This window comes from Rhinopithecus roxellana, chromosome 4 (assembly GCF_007565055.1).
Source record: "Rhinopithecus roxellana isolate Shanxi Qingling chromosome 4, ASM756505v1, whole genome shotgun sequence".
Classification (NCBI taxonomy): Eukaryota; Metazoa; Chordata; class Mammalia; order Primates; family Cercopithecidae; genus Rhinopithecus; species Rhinopithecus roxellana.
This window is the reverse complement of record NC_044552.1, coordinates 73,484,924-73,499,322: the sequence shown is the minus strand read 5'-3', so window position 1 is coordinate 73,499,322 and position 14,399 is coordinate 73,484,924. Positions and strand designations below refer to the sequence as shown.

The 14,399-nt window shown below is 40.8% G+C and overlaps 1 protein-coding gene across 1 annotated transcript in view; it reads right to left on the bottom strand.

Moving 5' to 3' along the window:
• AK9 (adenylate kinase 9) overlaps positions 1-14,399 on the bottom strand; it is a 184,121-nt gene that overhangs the window by 11,801 nt on the left and 157,921 nt on the right. Inside the window, exons 30-35 of the mRNA XM_030928725.1 lie at positions 12,536-12,748; positions 11,963-12,181; positions 10,336-10,549; positions 5,315-5,516; positions 2,799-2,945; positions 2,469-2,689 (exon numbers count right to left, since the gene is read on the bottom strand). Coding sequence (XP_030784585.1) covers positions 2,469-2,689; positions 2,799-2,945; positions 5,315-5,516; positions 10,336-10,549; positions 11,963-12,181; positions 12,536-12,748 — 1,216 coding nt within the window. The remainder of the gene's footprint in view (positions 1-2,468; positions 2,690-2,798; positions 2,946-5,314; positions 5,517-10,335; positions 10,550-11,962; positions 12,182-12,535; positions 12,749-14,399) is intronic.

The following is a 14,399-nucleotide window of genomic DNA, read 5'->3' as shown; positions in this document are numbered from 1 at the left end:
CCTATGCAATTATTTGTGATATAATTATACTAAAGAGTTATTGTTTATCTGAAATTTAAATTTAACTGGGTGTCAGTTGGGCATGGTGGCTCACACCTGCAATCCTAGCACTTTGGGAGGCAGAGGGGGGTGGATCACCCAAGGTCAGGAGTTTGAGACCAGCCTGGTTAACATGGTGAAACCTTGTCTCTACTAAAATACAAAAAATTAGCCGGGCGTGGTGGCGCACACCTGTAGTCCTAGCTACTCAGGAGGCTGAGGCACGAAAATTGCTCAAAACCAGTGAAAGAGCACAAACACATTCCTCCATATATCTCAACTTCCTGAGCCCAACACAAACACATTCACACATTCCTCAGCCCTGGGCCCAGCACAAACACATTCCTCCATATATCTCAACTTCCTGAGCCCAACACAAACACATTGACACATTCCTCAGCCCTGGGCCCAGCACAAACACATTCCTCCATATATCTCAACTTCCTGAGCCCAACACAAACACATTGACACATTCCTCAGCCCTGGGCCCAGCACAAACACATTCCTCCATATATCTCAACTTTGGAAAAACACCACCTGGAGAGTCCCCCCATAAGGTCACAACCGTTTGTGGTTTACTGAAAGCGCGGGAACCAATAGAAAACTACTAAATGTATAACTTAAAATGACAACCAATTGTAATGTTGTAACCAAAAGAATACCCTTGTTCCTCTGTAACTTAGCATATCCTGTTTACATCGGGCTATAAAAAGCGAGCACACGCATCGTTCGGGGCCCTCTTGTACGCTGTGGAATGGAGGGACCAAGTTCGAACTTGCAGTAAAGATCCTTGCCGCTTGGCTTTGACACTGGACTCTGGTGGTCTTCTTCAGGGAATAAACGGTCTGGGCATAACACCAGGAAGGGGAGGTTGCAGTGAGTAGAGATCATACCACTGCACTCCAGCCTGGGTGACAGAGTGAGACTCCTTCAAGAAAAAAAAAACTGGGTGTCCTGTATATATAGTTGCTAAATCTGGCAAGTCTACTCCTGAAAGTACTTTCTGATAAAACTTCTGCACATAACTTTTCATCTTGAGTCTGTTTCTAGGGAACCCAGTCTAAGACAGGGAGGGTGAAATAGAGTAACAGAAAGATGAATGAGGCACAGCTTTCGCTTCAAAGTCTGCTGTAGAGTGTTTTCCAGTGCGATCCCATCCAGAGCTTATTGAGATATTTCTAAAAACTCAATTCTCCCTTCCCTTGCGCTTTTATCTTCATGCCTTATGATCTTTAGGTGAAAACCGATTTGTAAACAAACAGGAACCAGAGATACTGGTTATGCCCACATGATGAAGCAAATCAAGATACAGTGATGCAGTTATTATTGGAATCCTCACTGCCTTTTTCTTTGTACAGGATTCTCTTAGTCACATTGCTCCCATAAACCTCATCATACCTTCTCTGTAGTTCCTGAAGTTAAAACAAAATCATGAAACAGATGTCTGTGAGACCCCTACAGATCACATCTTTGTAGTCATCACTCTTTTTAGAGATATTAGATGCTGATAACTTTCCTTGTATTTTGTGTATTTTCAGAGAACAGTCAAGAAACTATTTAATGAGAATATATAATCAAACATGTGCTTCTGTGAATTCCTAATATAGATTAAAAGACATTTTAATGAGCAAGTTCAGTTTTTTTTTTATGGACTCAACATTTACATCATACTATAATGGGTGTAAGTAGTAAAAATAATTTTAATTCTAGATTCCTAAATAAAATTTTTCCAGATGTCATTCTGCAATCATGGACCCATATAACTACTCCACACATTCTGAAAAATAGCTTCTTACTATTCCAAACACTATATACCCTTTTAGTGAGAGATCATGCATTATTTTTATGTCCTAGATTCACATAGGCATTCAATAAATGATAGCTTGGGTAGCGGCAGTCATTTATTAGGACAAACATGCCCACATGTCGTAGTCTATTTTGGCTGCTATAACCAAATGCTACAGACTGAGTAATTAATAAACAATGGAGATTTATTGCTCACAGTTTTTGAGACTGGGAAGTCCAGAATCAAGGTACCAGGAAATCTAGTATCTGGCGAGGCCCTGTTCCTCATAGATGGTGCTCTCGCTGTATTCTCATGTGGTAGAAGGGGCAACCTGGCTCCCTCGAACCTCTTCTATAAGGGCACTAATCCCATTCATGAGGGCAAGCCCTCATGATCTAACCACTTCCTAAAGGTCCCACCTCTTAATACTATCACACCAGGGATTCGGTTTCAGCATATGAATTTTGGGTGATACAAATATTCAGACCATAGCATCACAATAATTGAATAATACTATGTATACAAAGTACTGATTAAGTCATGCCTGACTCATGTTTAAATGGAATGAATTACAGTAACATGAGTCAGGCATGTTTACACTTTAAATTAATATTTTATTCTACCTTAAAAAGTGCTTTCTTACCTGCTTTTATTCTTTCCAGGTATGTCTGCATGTATTTATTCACCATTTGAACATTCTTAATGACTTCATTCCATACCCACCACTTGCTGTGAAATCCATCAATCACATACCAGTTCTGATGCTGTTCTTGATAATATTGCCTAATCTCACCAATATTTTTGCGATACTTTGCATTATTGACAGCTATAATTTGTGCACTATTGTGCAATGGATAAGGCAGTCTAATAGAGAAACAGAGAAGGAATGGAAAAAGCTGTTAAAAACATATGTTTTCCCCCTGTATGATTAAAGTTTATTCCTTTTTTATGTTGTCTTCATCATGCACGTTACCTTTGTTCATTTTCTTTTTCTAGGAGCAATCTTTTGAAAATCTCCTTGGAAGGCACACTTAATTCAAAGATGACCATGGGAATGATTGATCTGGCTTCCAAGAGATTCATTTGATGTTTAGTTACAGGATATCCATCGATGACAACACTAACAAGGAAAAACATGAAAATAAAAATTCCACCTTTCTTGTTCTCTCGTACTTCCTTTCTGTCTTCCGGAACCAGTCTGTCTCTTTAGGAGTAGCCCCATGGTTTTCTTTATGTAACTCATTTATTTTCTTCACACTTTGCCCTCTTCATCTCTGCATCTTTAATCTCAGTCAGGCCAAGAGCCATGAGGTGGGCAGGACACATCCAAACACAGTTCAGAAGGTGGGCGTAGGAAAGAGCTCTGAATTTCTACACTCAGCATGCTGGAGATAGGTTTTGGCAGAATTTGAGAGATAACTCCCACAGTACCTTGAACATTGTGTTCAGTTGGTGCTATTAATCTAAACGTGAAAGAGTATAGCTTTACAGGCAGATAACTTTAGATTTAAAATCTGGTTTGAACTTTCTGAGAGGAAATGATATTTAACTCTTAGAGTTGTTTTAAAGATTGGAGATCAGGTATGTAAAGCAACTAGAGTAGGACCTGGTACATATTAGATGCTCAAGAAGTAGTATTTTAGTAAGAGACTAAGCCAATATGGAAAAAAAAAAGTGTGCTCTAAGCTTGCTTTTTGTAGTAAATGCTCTGTGAGAAGCCTGGGAGTGCAGCTGGGGGAGAGTTGGTGAGAGTGGCCCTATAATATTTGGGTGGGAATCATTCCATCAGGACCCATGATGCATGCCTCTGAGCAGAAATGGCTAGGAGAATTTAAACTAGTTCAATAAATTGAGATAATGAGATTGTCACTAACAAACTGAGAGGAGGGGAAAAAAAGGCTGGTTATAGTTTCTAGCCTCCAAGGTCAGGAAACTCCCTGTGAGGTGAGAGCAAGCTGGGCATGCTGGCTGGTGGTCATTAGGGAGCTTGGTTTGGCCTAAGTCACAGGATGCCCTGCCTCAGTGCTTTCCAGCTGTTAAAGCAAACTAAATATGGCCACACTTCTGTATTTGACTTATTGTGGATGAACTGTAACCTAGCTTAATAGTCAGACAAGATTGAAAACCTAACTTAGGAGTATGTGCCTATAACAATAACTGAGTCCTGGGCAATCCTAGTGGCCACACTTCAACCACTCATAGATTGCTAACTGTTTAAACTGTGTTCAAATAAGGCAAACACCAACCTGTAACCAATCCAGCTGTTTCTGTATCTCACTGCCAATTTCGGTACATCATTTCCATTTTTTGTCTATAAATCTTCTTCCACCATGTGGCTGTGCTGGAGTCTCTATGAATCTGCTGTGATTCTGGGGGCTGCCCAATTTGTGAATTGTTCTTTGCTTAATTAAACTCCTTTAAATTTAATTGAACGGAAGCTTTTCTTTTATAACAGCTGAGTCTCTAGGCACTGACCTACAATTCTACAGCAGAGGGGATTGTTGGCTAGGCTGGCCTCATAGAGAATGTATGAGGGTGCCATTGCTGTTTTTTTAATCAAGAGTAGCTCAACTTACTTGTTGTGTGAAGAGTCACTTTGAGTGGCCCTCAGGATTAGGGAAATTCGAGGTGAATGAGCAGTCATTGTCCTGGTATTAAGGTGGAATGAAATCTTTTTGACTCAACCATGATTGCCTCACTGAGGTCCTTCTTATGCAAAGCTGAACACCAGGGAGGAGGTCATTCAATTTGGGTAAGACCCGGGGCCTTTTCTGGGGATAAAGTCTGACAACCCAGAAGCTGCTTCCCAATAAATGAACTCACGAGAACTGTTCAAGGACTTAATTATGGGTCACAGATAAGGAAAGGCAAGGAGACTCCTAATAGAAAACCTTGAGTAAATTAGGGGAGTTCTAGGTCAGTGACCTGTGCTCAAGACCAGGGCCTCAGGTTTCATGGGGGAGGGCTTTTACTACTGGGTATGGCCCATGGCTACGCTGGAGGAGCAAAGGTGAGAAGTGTAAATGGAAGCGACAGCTGAAGTGCATAGCTTTCTTGTCTAAATGTGGTGTTAAGGGAGAGGCACTGCTACCCGTGCAGAATGCTGGGCCAGACATAGACCATCTCCATTGGACCAGCACCTGGGGGACAGGGGAGGGCCACTTCTCCATCACTTCATGGGGCAGTGAGAAGAACTGGAGTGTAGAAGTCACATCAGCCTCCTTTGTTTAAGTCTGAAGCCTTTTGGATCACTCAGGGGTTGCTGGAGTGAAGGGGCCTGCCTGCTAATCTGGGATGTGAATTTTCAAGCCAAGTTTTTCTTGACAGAAAATTCAAATATGTAACCATACAGGTGTCCAGAGTTTGAGAGAAGTAGATCACACCCTTTTACAAGAGCTTTAAGCCCTATGTAAGTGTTTTAAATCATGAGCCAGCAGTTTCTTAAAGATTTAACTCCCTCTGTCCCATCCTCTCACCCCATTCACTTACCCTGCAGTACCGCACACACTTTCCATCAGAGAAAGTTCTAAGGCTTGAATAGCCAGTTCATCAGGTGCTGTCATTCCTTTATGAAGATGCCAATTTAACATAAGTGCCAGCTCTGTTTCCGGGTAATTGTTTAGTACATAACGCAAAGCTCCTCCTATTGATATATGCTTTAACCCATATTCGCTTGTAATTTTTTTGGCAACTGAAAAACATAAAACTTTTAAATTAAATTAAGTGATTTAGATTCAAGGGGAACATGTGCAGTTTTGTTACATGGGTATATTGCATGATGCTCAGGTTTGGGCTTCTAATGATCCCGTCTCCCAAGTAGCAAACATAGTGATGGCAGTGGCTGCTGCCATCAGGCTGGCTGCAGCTGCCCAAAACATGCTGCAGACCCAGGCCTCCTGCTCTATGGAGCAGGCAGCAGCCCCATCCTCCTGGGCGTGGCTACAGTCACTTAAACTGCTGCTGTGGGTCTGAGCCTCCCTGTGCTCTTGGAGGCAGCCAGGAGCAGGTAAGATCTGCCCTCTTGGGTGCAGCTGCAGCCGCCTGACCCACGGCTGCAGCTCTAGGCCTCCTGCTCCAGGGAGCAGGCAGAAGCCATGGACAAGCCAGAACCCTGCCCCTTCTGAGTTGGCAGGATGGGAGCTCCCTGGGTGCAGCTTGGGGAGTTCTCCCAGGTGCAGGACCCAGGCATCTCTGCATCTCTGCAGCCTGCATCCTCAGGGGCCTGGGAACCTCCCCAACCCCTGCAGGCTCAGTGGTGTCTGCTCCCGCTCTCTGGCCTCTCTCTGCTCCTGACCCTACTCCCATCTCTGAGCAGGGGTTGGGGCCAAGCCCAGGGGCCATAAATAGCAGTGGGTGGCAGATTGATTCCTAGGCAGAAGGGGGTGGGTCCCCAGTAAGGCCCCACTTTCAGGCCAGGGAGGGCCTGAAGGCTGGGGGCTGGGATGCCAGTCTGTGGACAGGAGTGGGGACTTGCGGTGCCTCTTCTGGGCCTACCCAGGGCCACCCATGGACCAATCAGCAGGCGCTTCCTCCCCTCTGAGGTCCATAAAAGCCCTGGGCTCAGCCAGAGCAGGGAGAGGCTGACCAGAGGACGAAGAGGGCAGAGAGATGACAGGATGACCAGCTGCAGAGAGAAGTACCCTCTCAGCTGACAGTGGAGTACCCTCTCTGTTGGTAGCTGGAGAGGACAGGATGACCAACTGCAGAGAGGAGTATCCTGTCTGCTGATAGCTGGAGATGACAGAACAACCAGTTGCAGAGAGGAGCTACACTCTCTGCTGAGAGCTGCAGAATGACCTGCCAGCAGATAGGAGCCACCCTCTCCAGGGCCTCCTCTCTGCTGAGAACTGAACACTGGACAGATGACCTGCCTGCGCAGAGGAGCCACCCACTGTGGGTCTCCTCTGAGCTGCTGTAACACTCAATTCACATTTGTCTTTTTCACTGTTCAGTTTTCTGCCTACCTCATTCTTCCTGGATGCAGGACAAGAATGTGGGCAAAGCTGCTGCAGCCACAGAGGTTTCAAGCCAGAAAAGATCCAACCCAAAGATACCAGAACAGTAGTACCCAACAGATAGTGAAAAACAAAACTCTAAATTTATTTCATTTCACTAATTTATCAGTTCACCTTAGTTTTAGACTCTGGCTGATTATATCAACAGCAAGCTAATTTTCACATTTCTCAATGAAATTTCAAAAATTAAAATTGCCATATTTTATGGAACTAATAACTGTCAAAGGTCAGTCATTAACAGTACTTCAGGTCTGTGGCTGATAGATCTGGTTAATGGGCCAAATCTGCTTGTTTTTTTTTTTTCTTTAACAAACCAATTTTAAGCGTTTTCTTTCTTCTGCATGAGGTAGCAAAATTTTTGAGAGCTTTGCAAGTCATCTTATATGTACTCTTAATATCTGGTAGTATGCCCCAAATAACAATATAACACTCCTGTTTCACTGAATCGTATCATTCTCCTTTCTGTCCATTTATGGACTCCATGATGCAATCAGCATTGCATAACCTATACAGTTAGATCTCAGTTAATACTCTAGGGAATAATTTTTAAAATGTGTAATGGCACACTTGACATTTTAATAGTGACTTACAGCCTATGAGGAATTTTTCTTCCATGACTTTATTTGATATTTTTAACTATTTCATCAGGTGGGTGGAATTGATATTGAAATTTCGATTTTATAGATGAGGGGAACTGATTTGTCCAAGGTTACATAGATGTTGCCATTGGCTGAAGGAAGACTCACACTGGCTTCTCCTGAGTGAGACAACAGACAGATAAATGGATTCTGGTAGCTAGTAAATGTGGGTGTGCTCTGTTGTGTGTATATTCCTTGCCTGAGCACTGTGTGGAGATAGCAGTTGGTGGAGGATACTTAGAACCCTACTCATCCCATGAGGATGGTGATTGACTAGGGACCACCATCAGGACCATCCAATAAGGAAGTTCCTGTGAGAGCCACAGAGCACGTAACTTCAGCTTTGCACAAATGCTGGAACGAGATTTTTTTTTTTTAAGTTCTAACAATAATTAAGCTCCTAAAATTTGACACCTTGTTTAAAAATCAACCACCATTTCAACAAAAAAAATGAGATATCAGGTAATCTACATTTTCACTTTGTGCTCTGGATGTGGGATCTTATTTTGCATGTCAATGTTCTGCTGTCTTTGGAAAGCATCATTATCTTTGTGAACATTTAGGATATGATTATGTCAGAGGCGTGCAAACCAGAGCAACTCCATCTTGAGTAGGGGCTGGGTCAATAAGGCTGAGCCATACTGGGCTGCATTCCCAGACAGTGAAGGCATTCTAAGTCACAGGATGAGACAGAATGTCAGCACAAGATACAGGTCATAAAGACCTTCTGATAAAACAGATTGCAGTAATGAAGCTGGCTAAAACCCACCAAAACCAAGATGGCAATGAGAGTGACCTCTGGTTGTCCTCACTGCCACACTCTTACCAGTGCCATGACAGTTTACAAATGCCATGGCAACATCAGGAAGTTACCCTATGTGGTCTAAAATGGGGAGACATGAATAATCCACCCCTTGTTTAGCACATCATCAAGAAATAACCATAAAAATGGGCAACCAGCAACCCTTGGGGCTGCTCTGTCTATGGAGCAGCCATTCCTTCACTTTCCTAATAAACTTGCTTTCACTGTACTCTATGGACTCGCCTTTAATTCTTTCTTACGTGAGATCCAAGAACCTTCTCTTGGGGTCTGGTTCTGGACCCCTTTCCTGTAACAATTATAGACTCTTTTGTCATGTTAAGAACTTTATAAAGCCAAAATAAACTTTTCATCTGAAGAGCTGGAACATAAAACTCCCTTATCTCTCTAAAGAAGAGAACAAAGAGTTATCTATTCAGTCAATCTTTAAGACTTACTGTTTTCCTTGGAAATGTATCCTATATCTGCCCTTTCCATTCTGTTCTGATTGTGACCACCCACTGTTCTTTTTGTTATCATGTCATGTTGAAATACTACAATCAACCAAGTTTTGGACTATTTGCCCTAAAGTTCAAAGTTACACAAAACATTACAGGAATACAGTTTATCAAATGCCTTTCCAGCAATGATTAAGATAATTATTTATTATTATTACTTGTTTTGAGAGAGGCTCGCACTCTGTTGCCTAGGGTGGAGTACAGTGGCATGATCATGGCTCACTGTAGCCTCAATTTCCTGGGCTCAAGTGGTCCTCCCACCTCAGTCTCCTAAATAGTTGGGACTACAGACATGTGCCACCACACCCAGCTAATGCTTTAATTTTTTTGAAGAGATGAGGTCTCACTATGTTACCCAGGCTGGTCCTGAACTCCTGGGCTCAAGTAATCCTCCCACCTTGGCCTCCCAAAGTGCTGGGATTACAGGCATGAGCCACTGTGCCTAGTATAGTAGATTATATTTATAAAATATTTTCATATACTTTATATACTTAGGATATTTGACTATAATTATGAATATTAGTTTGTAATTTCTTGCATTGTCTTGGTTAGGTTTTGATATTAGGGTCACGTTAATTAAAAAATGGGTTTGTATCCTATATGCCTTTTTGGCTGTATGAACCATATTCCTTAATAAAAAAGAAAATAAAAATAAGTTGGGAAACTTACTCTTTCTCCTTGCTATGGGAGAGCTTATAAAAATACAGGCATTATCTCTTGAGTTTTTTATCCTTTTAAAATTTGCTATAATTTTTGCCTAAAACAATTTGATTCTGGGCCATTTCAGAGTTGGGTTATTATTTTCGAATGCCTTCTCTTCAATGGTTATTGGTCTATTTAGGTTATCTACCTTGTTTTGAGTCAATCTTGATAGTTGGTTTTCTGAAAAGTGGCACTAGTTTTCAGGGTGAAGTCATTCTCACAGGATTAACAAGAATTCTGGACAGAAATATAGTTATAATAAGCCTGAATCAGGCTGCAGCTTTGACCCACTTCCTTGTAACTGAAAGTCACATAGCGTAGTTACTGACCACTGGCATCCCCATCATTCCTATAAACAGGATTTCTGATGTTCAACTCATAAGGCTTTTTGTTTAAGTTAGATAGGATCTCTGATGTTAGAATAATAAGGCTTTTTTTAAGGAATTCCTTAAGCAGAACCTAAATGTCAGCAGAATAGCTGACACCAACAGGAGGTTTAAAGACCTCCACAGAGGAACCGAATCAGCAGGAGAATTCGGTTTCTTCATCTCCCTCTCCCATGACTTCAACCTGCATTCTTCAACCAATCTATGATTTTTGCACTTCAATTCAGCCCACTCCAAAACTCTTAAAAACCCTAGCCCCAAATTCCTCAGGGAGACAGATTTGAGATTTCCTCCTTCTCCTCACTCAGCCACCCTACAATTAAATGTCTTTTTCTGCTGCAACCCAGTGTCCTGGTGAATTGACCTGCCATGTGCATCGGGTAATGGACCTGTTACAGTTAATAAGCAGATTCTTTTATGCTTGAGGGAAACAAAGGCAAACATATGCTCACCTGTAGTTTTCCCAGATTTTGGAGGCCCCACAATCATAATCCTAATGGGCACAGTAGGCTTAGGTTTGGGTTGGCGGATATATTTGATTGGGTTCTTCATAAATTTTTCTCTTGTTTCTTTACTAGATAAAAAATAAATATATTGACGATGGATTACAGGATAAATTGGATTCTCTGCATTTTCAACTGGCTTGATTGTCTCTCCTTCACTTAGCTGCAACATATACACAGTTGAATTTGAAAGTTAGTTTGAATTTATACAGCACTTCCCTGAAATACATTTGAAAAAACAATTCATAAGAAAAAAAATTTCCTTACAGAATAGGAAAACTAATTATAATCAACAATTAATATTAAACAACTGTGGAAAAGTACACATTATTTTACAGCCATATGTAATCAATGTAATAGTTCTTAATTGGCCTTCAGTTTATGACAATTATAGTCCTTCTACTTCCTTTATAGTGTGTTTAGTGTATACTGAATGTTTCTGTCAAAGAGCCTAAGGTTGTTTGCATTTATTCACAGGCCAATTTATCCTCACAAAGAGGTCCATTCCTAAGGTGATGTTATGGATTGAATTGTTTCTCCCTTACCTCCTCAATTTCTGTTTGAGGCCCTAGCACCCAAAGTGACTGTATTTGAAGACAGGGCCTTTAATAAAGGAGGTAATTAAGGTTAAATGAGGTCAGAAGGATGGAACCTGAATCTGGTGGGACTGGTGTCCTTACAAGAGGAGGAAGAAACATCAGGGTGGGCACACAGAAAAGACCATGTGAGGACACAGTTAGAAGGCGGCCAACTGCAAGTTAAGGAGAGAGGTCTTGCCTTGTCAGAAAAACCAACCCTGCTGGTACCTTGATCTTGAACTTTTAGCCTTTAGAACTGTGAGAAAATAATTTCTGTTGTTTAAACTACCAAGTGGTATTTTGTTATGGCAGCCAGAGATGACTAATACAATTGGGTTCTTGGGTTATCTTTTGGAGTATTCTAGTAGGGCAAATCCCACTGGGTTCTCGTCTATATTTTTGTACAGTTCAAATCCCACTGACGTACACATTAAGAGCTATCATGAAAGGGAAAAATAAACCTAAAAGGCAGCCTAAGGTGTGGGTAGGAATGAAGTTGGAAGAGTGGTTCCACATCTTTGCATTGGTGATGATGAAGACTGGGCAATTGATCAATGCTACGTTTGAATATCTTTTTATAGCATCAGATGGGCAAGTGTTAGCCATCCCTGGACTTGACAGAGTAGGTGTGAAACAGTACGGTGATATTGCTTCTCCCTGAGAGCTACCTTAAGACAGTTGTTACAGATCAATGGTAGTGTCAACATTGTAATTCTTGGTCTAGAGTGAAGTTCATGGATGGGAGTAAAGGCTAGAGATAAGGAGAAACTCAGGGGGAGGTAGGGATGTCTGCTCTATGTTATACAGTTGGTGATAAAAGAAAAGTTGAAAGTTTAATGATTCCATTTTAAATTCCAAAGTATTTTTATAGCTAGATGAGAGTACTATACAATACTTACAATTTTTGAAATTATCCAGTCTTTTTCCTTTTAAGAAAGACATACCTTTGAAAAAAATAAAGAAGGAACATGGCTTTCAGGTGCATTTGCTGAAATTACCTTTACGGGGTCCCAATAGCCAAATGAGCTTATATACTTGTAGGTAAAGGTGAGCATTTTCTGGGCAAGGGCTGCTGATATTGGATGACATTTCTCAAAAATGCTTGCACGATTTTCCACCAGTGGTTTCAGTTTCATATTCAATGTATATTGTACAATGTGATTTTTCCGAGCTCCATTAATGGAAATTATTGGTATCAAATACCTCTCAAGTTCATCCTGATAAGAAAAGTCATAAAAACAAATATATTTAGTGAGAAAAAGGCTGGTAGTATTTAGTCACAGCATGTACACACTGCTGGTGACTGACTACTTCAGTCCAGAACACAAATATTTTTCAGCTTCCAAGTGGCTGCATGTTGGTGACTAAACTTATTCTGACCCTCTGTGGTTTCCACGTTGCTCTTAAATTATGGACTTATTGCATAATTGTTAAATGACACTGATAAAAGGAAATACAGCCCTAAAATATACATTTTTGAAATGTTTAAAAAATGGCATGAACTAAATTGCTTTAGTCTGATTCTCAAATGTTACTTTTTGAATTATAAAAAGTGAAGGAAAAGTAATAACCTGTATTATTTGTAAATTGTGTGTATCTGCTTCAAATTTTTCTCCTAGTTCACCTCTCAGGCGCTCAATTGCATCAGTTTCTTGTTCTTCATCTTCCTCACCACTCATCTCTTCCTCATCTTTTGGAAACTCATCTTCAAGGATGTTTTCAATATCATCATTGTCTTCTTCTAGTTCTTCCTCACTAATCTCTTCATCATCTCTAACAACATTCTAAGGAAGAAAACATTCCCTTTTACTATACATGTAAAATATGTAACAAAAGACACTATTAACAAATCATCTGGAATATTTTGTAATGGCTTGATATTGGTCGGTATTGTATGTTGACATTCATCGAGTAACGCAACAAGGTTTTATATATCTGACACTTTTGGGGGTGTTATAGAACCCTTTTTTGTCATGTTGCCAGAATTATTTTTCTGGTTCCTTCTCATTTAGGTAGACTATTTCTTCTAATTATTTTTGAATTTATTTTGGATTTGACTGGTTTTTTTAAATTTCTTTTTTTTCTCCTTGAGGATGTGACTTTATGTTTATAGTTGCTTGTAACTTCTGGGTTCCTTCAGGGGTGAAGGCTCTGTGCATGAGTTCCTCGGTGGTAGTCTTTAGATGATGGCTTTCTTAGTTGCTGGTTGTAGTAGCAGTGTGCTCAATGTGGAGCAGGTTCACTGTCTCAGTTTTCTGCCTGGCTCCTAGTGTAGGCTGTAGCCCGCTGCTTCTTTCAAAGGGTCTGTGGTTTCTTTCAGTTTTCCTGTTCAGTTCCTATGTTGCTTCTTGGAAAAACGTTCATAGTGTGAATCTCTACACATTATTTTGTCTTTCCAAGTGGGGAGGCATGCTAACACTGCCTCCAACCTGCCATCTTGGAAAAATTGTTTAAAAATTTCTTTGGTACTCAGAATTTTAATACTTTCAAGACTCTGGCCCCAAAGTGGTCCCATAAATAAATACAGAGACAAAATATTAAATATTATTTATGTTTATGATTGTCAGAATGTTACATGTTTTTGATGATCTTCAGGAACAATATTTAATGCAGTTCAAAGAATATGAAACACTAGCTGTCTTAACTGGGACAAGATGTTTCCTCATCTGTAAAATAAGAATAATAAAAGTACCTCACAGGGTTGCTGGGAGCATTAAATTAGTTAATACATGCAAAGCCATTAGAAAAGTATCTGGCACATGGTAAGTATGTGAACATTAGCTATTATTATGCTCTTATAGCTATTACTGTCACTTTGTGTAAAGCAGTGTACAAATAGAAGAGCAAATGCCTTTTCAGAGGCTATAGCCTATCTGAGAAAATGAGAATAATACATTAATGATTATTAAAGACCATGACAGGATATTGGTACTAAGTTGTATTGTGTAGGTTTTAAGTGCTATAGTTCACTTTGCACAAAACTGAGCCCTATAATAATCATCCTCCTGCACTGCCTCCACACTGTTCTCCCTGTAGTATTCCTTGTTTCAGTTGGAGAACTGCCCTCCAGCCTGAAACCTGGGAATTATCTAGACTCCTGGGATGAGAGTCCTGGATGGGAAGGGATGGGGGGTTACAAAGGACTGTAATTCTAAATAATGCTCAACACTCCCTCCCTTGAGGCCCCTCTCCACTGTTTGCCTTCAAATTGTCTCTTGCCTGCAATTTTCTGGCTATTTCCTAATCGTTCTAAATGACCAGGTCTCTGGTCCTGTGAAAAGTGCCTGGAGATGGGATTTGGGCTTGTGAGTGCAGGGAGGAAGATGAGAGCATAAGGACCCTTTCCTGCCCAAGCTCCCCTTTCTCCAAAAGGAGTTTGGCTATGGAGCAGGGTTTTTCAGTTCTGGTTCCTTTCAAAGAAATTTGAGATCATTT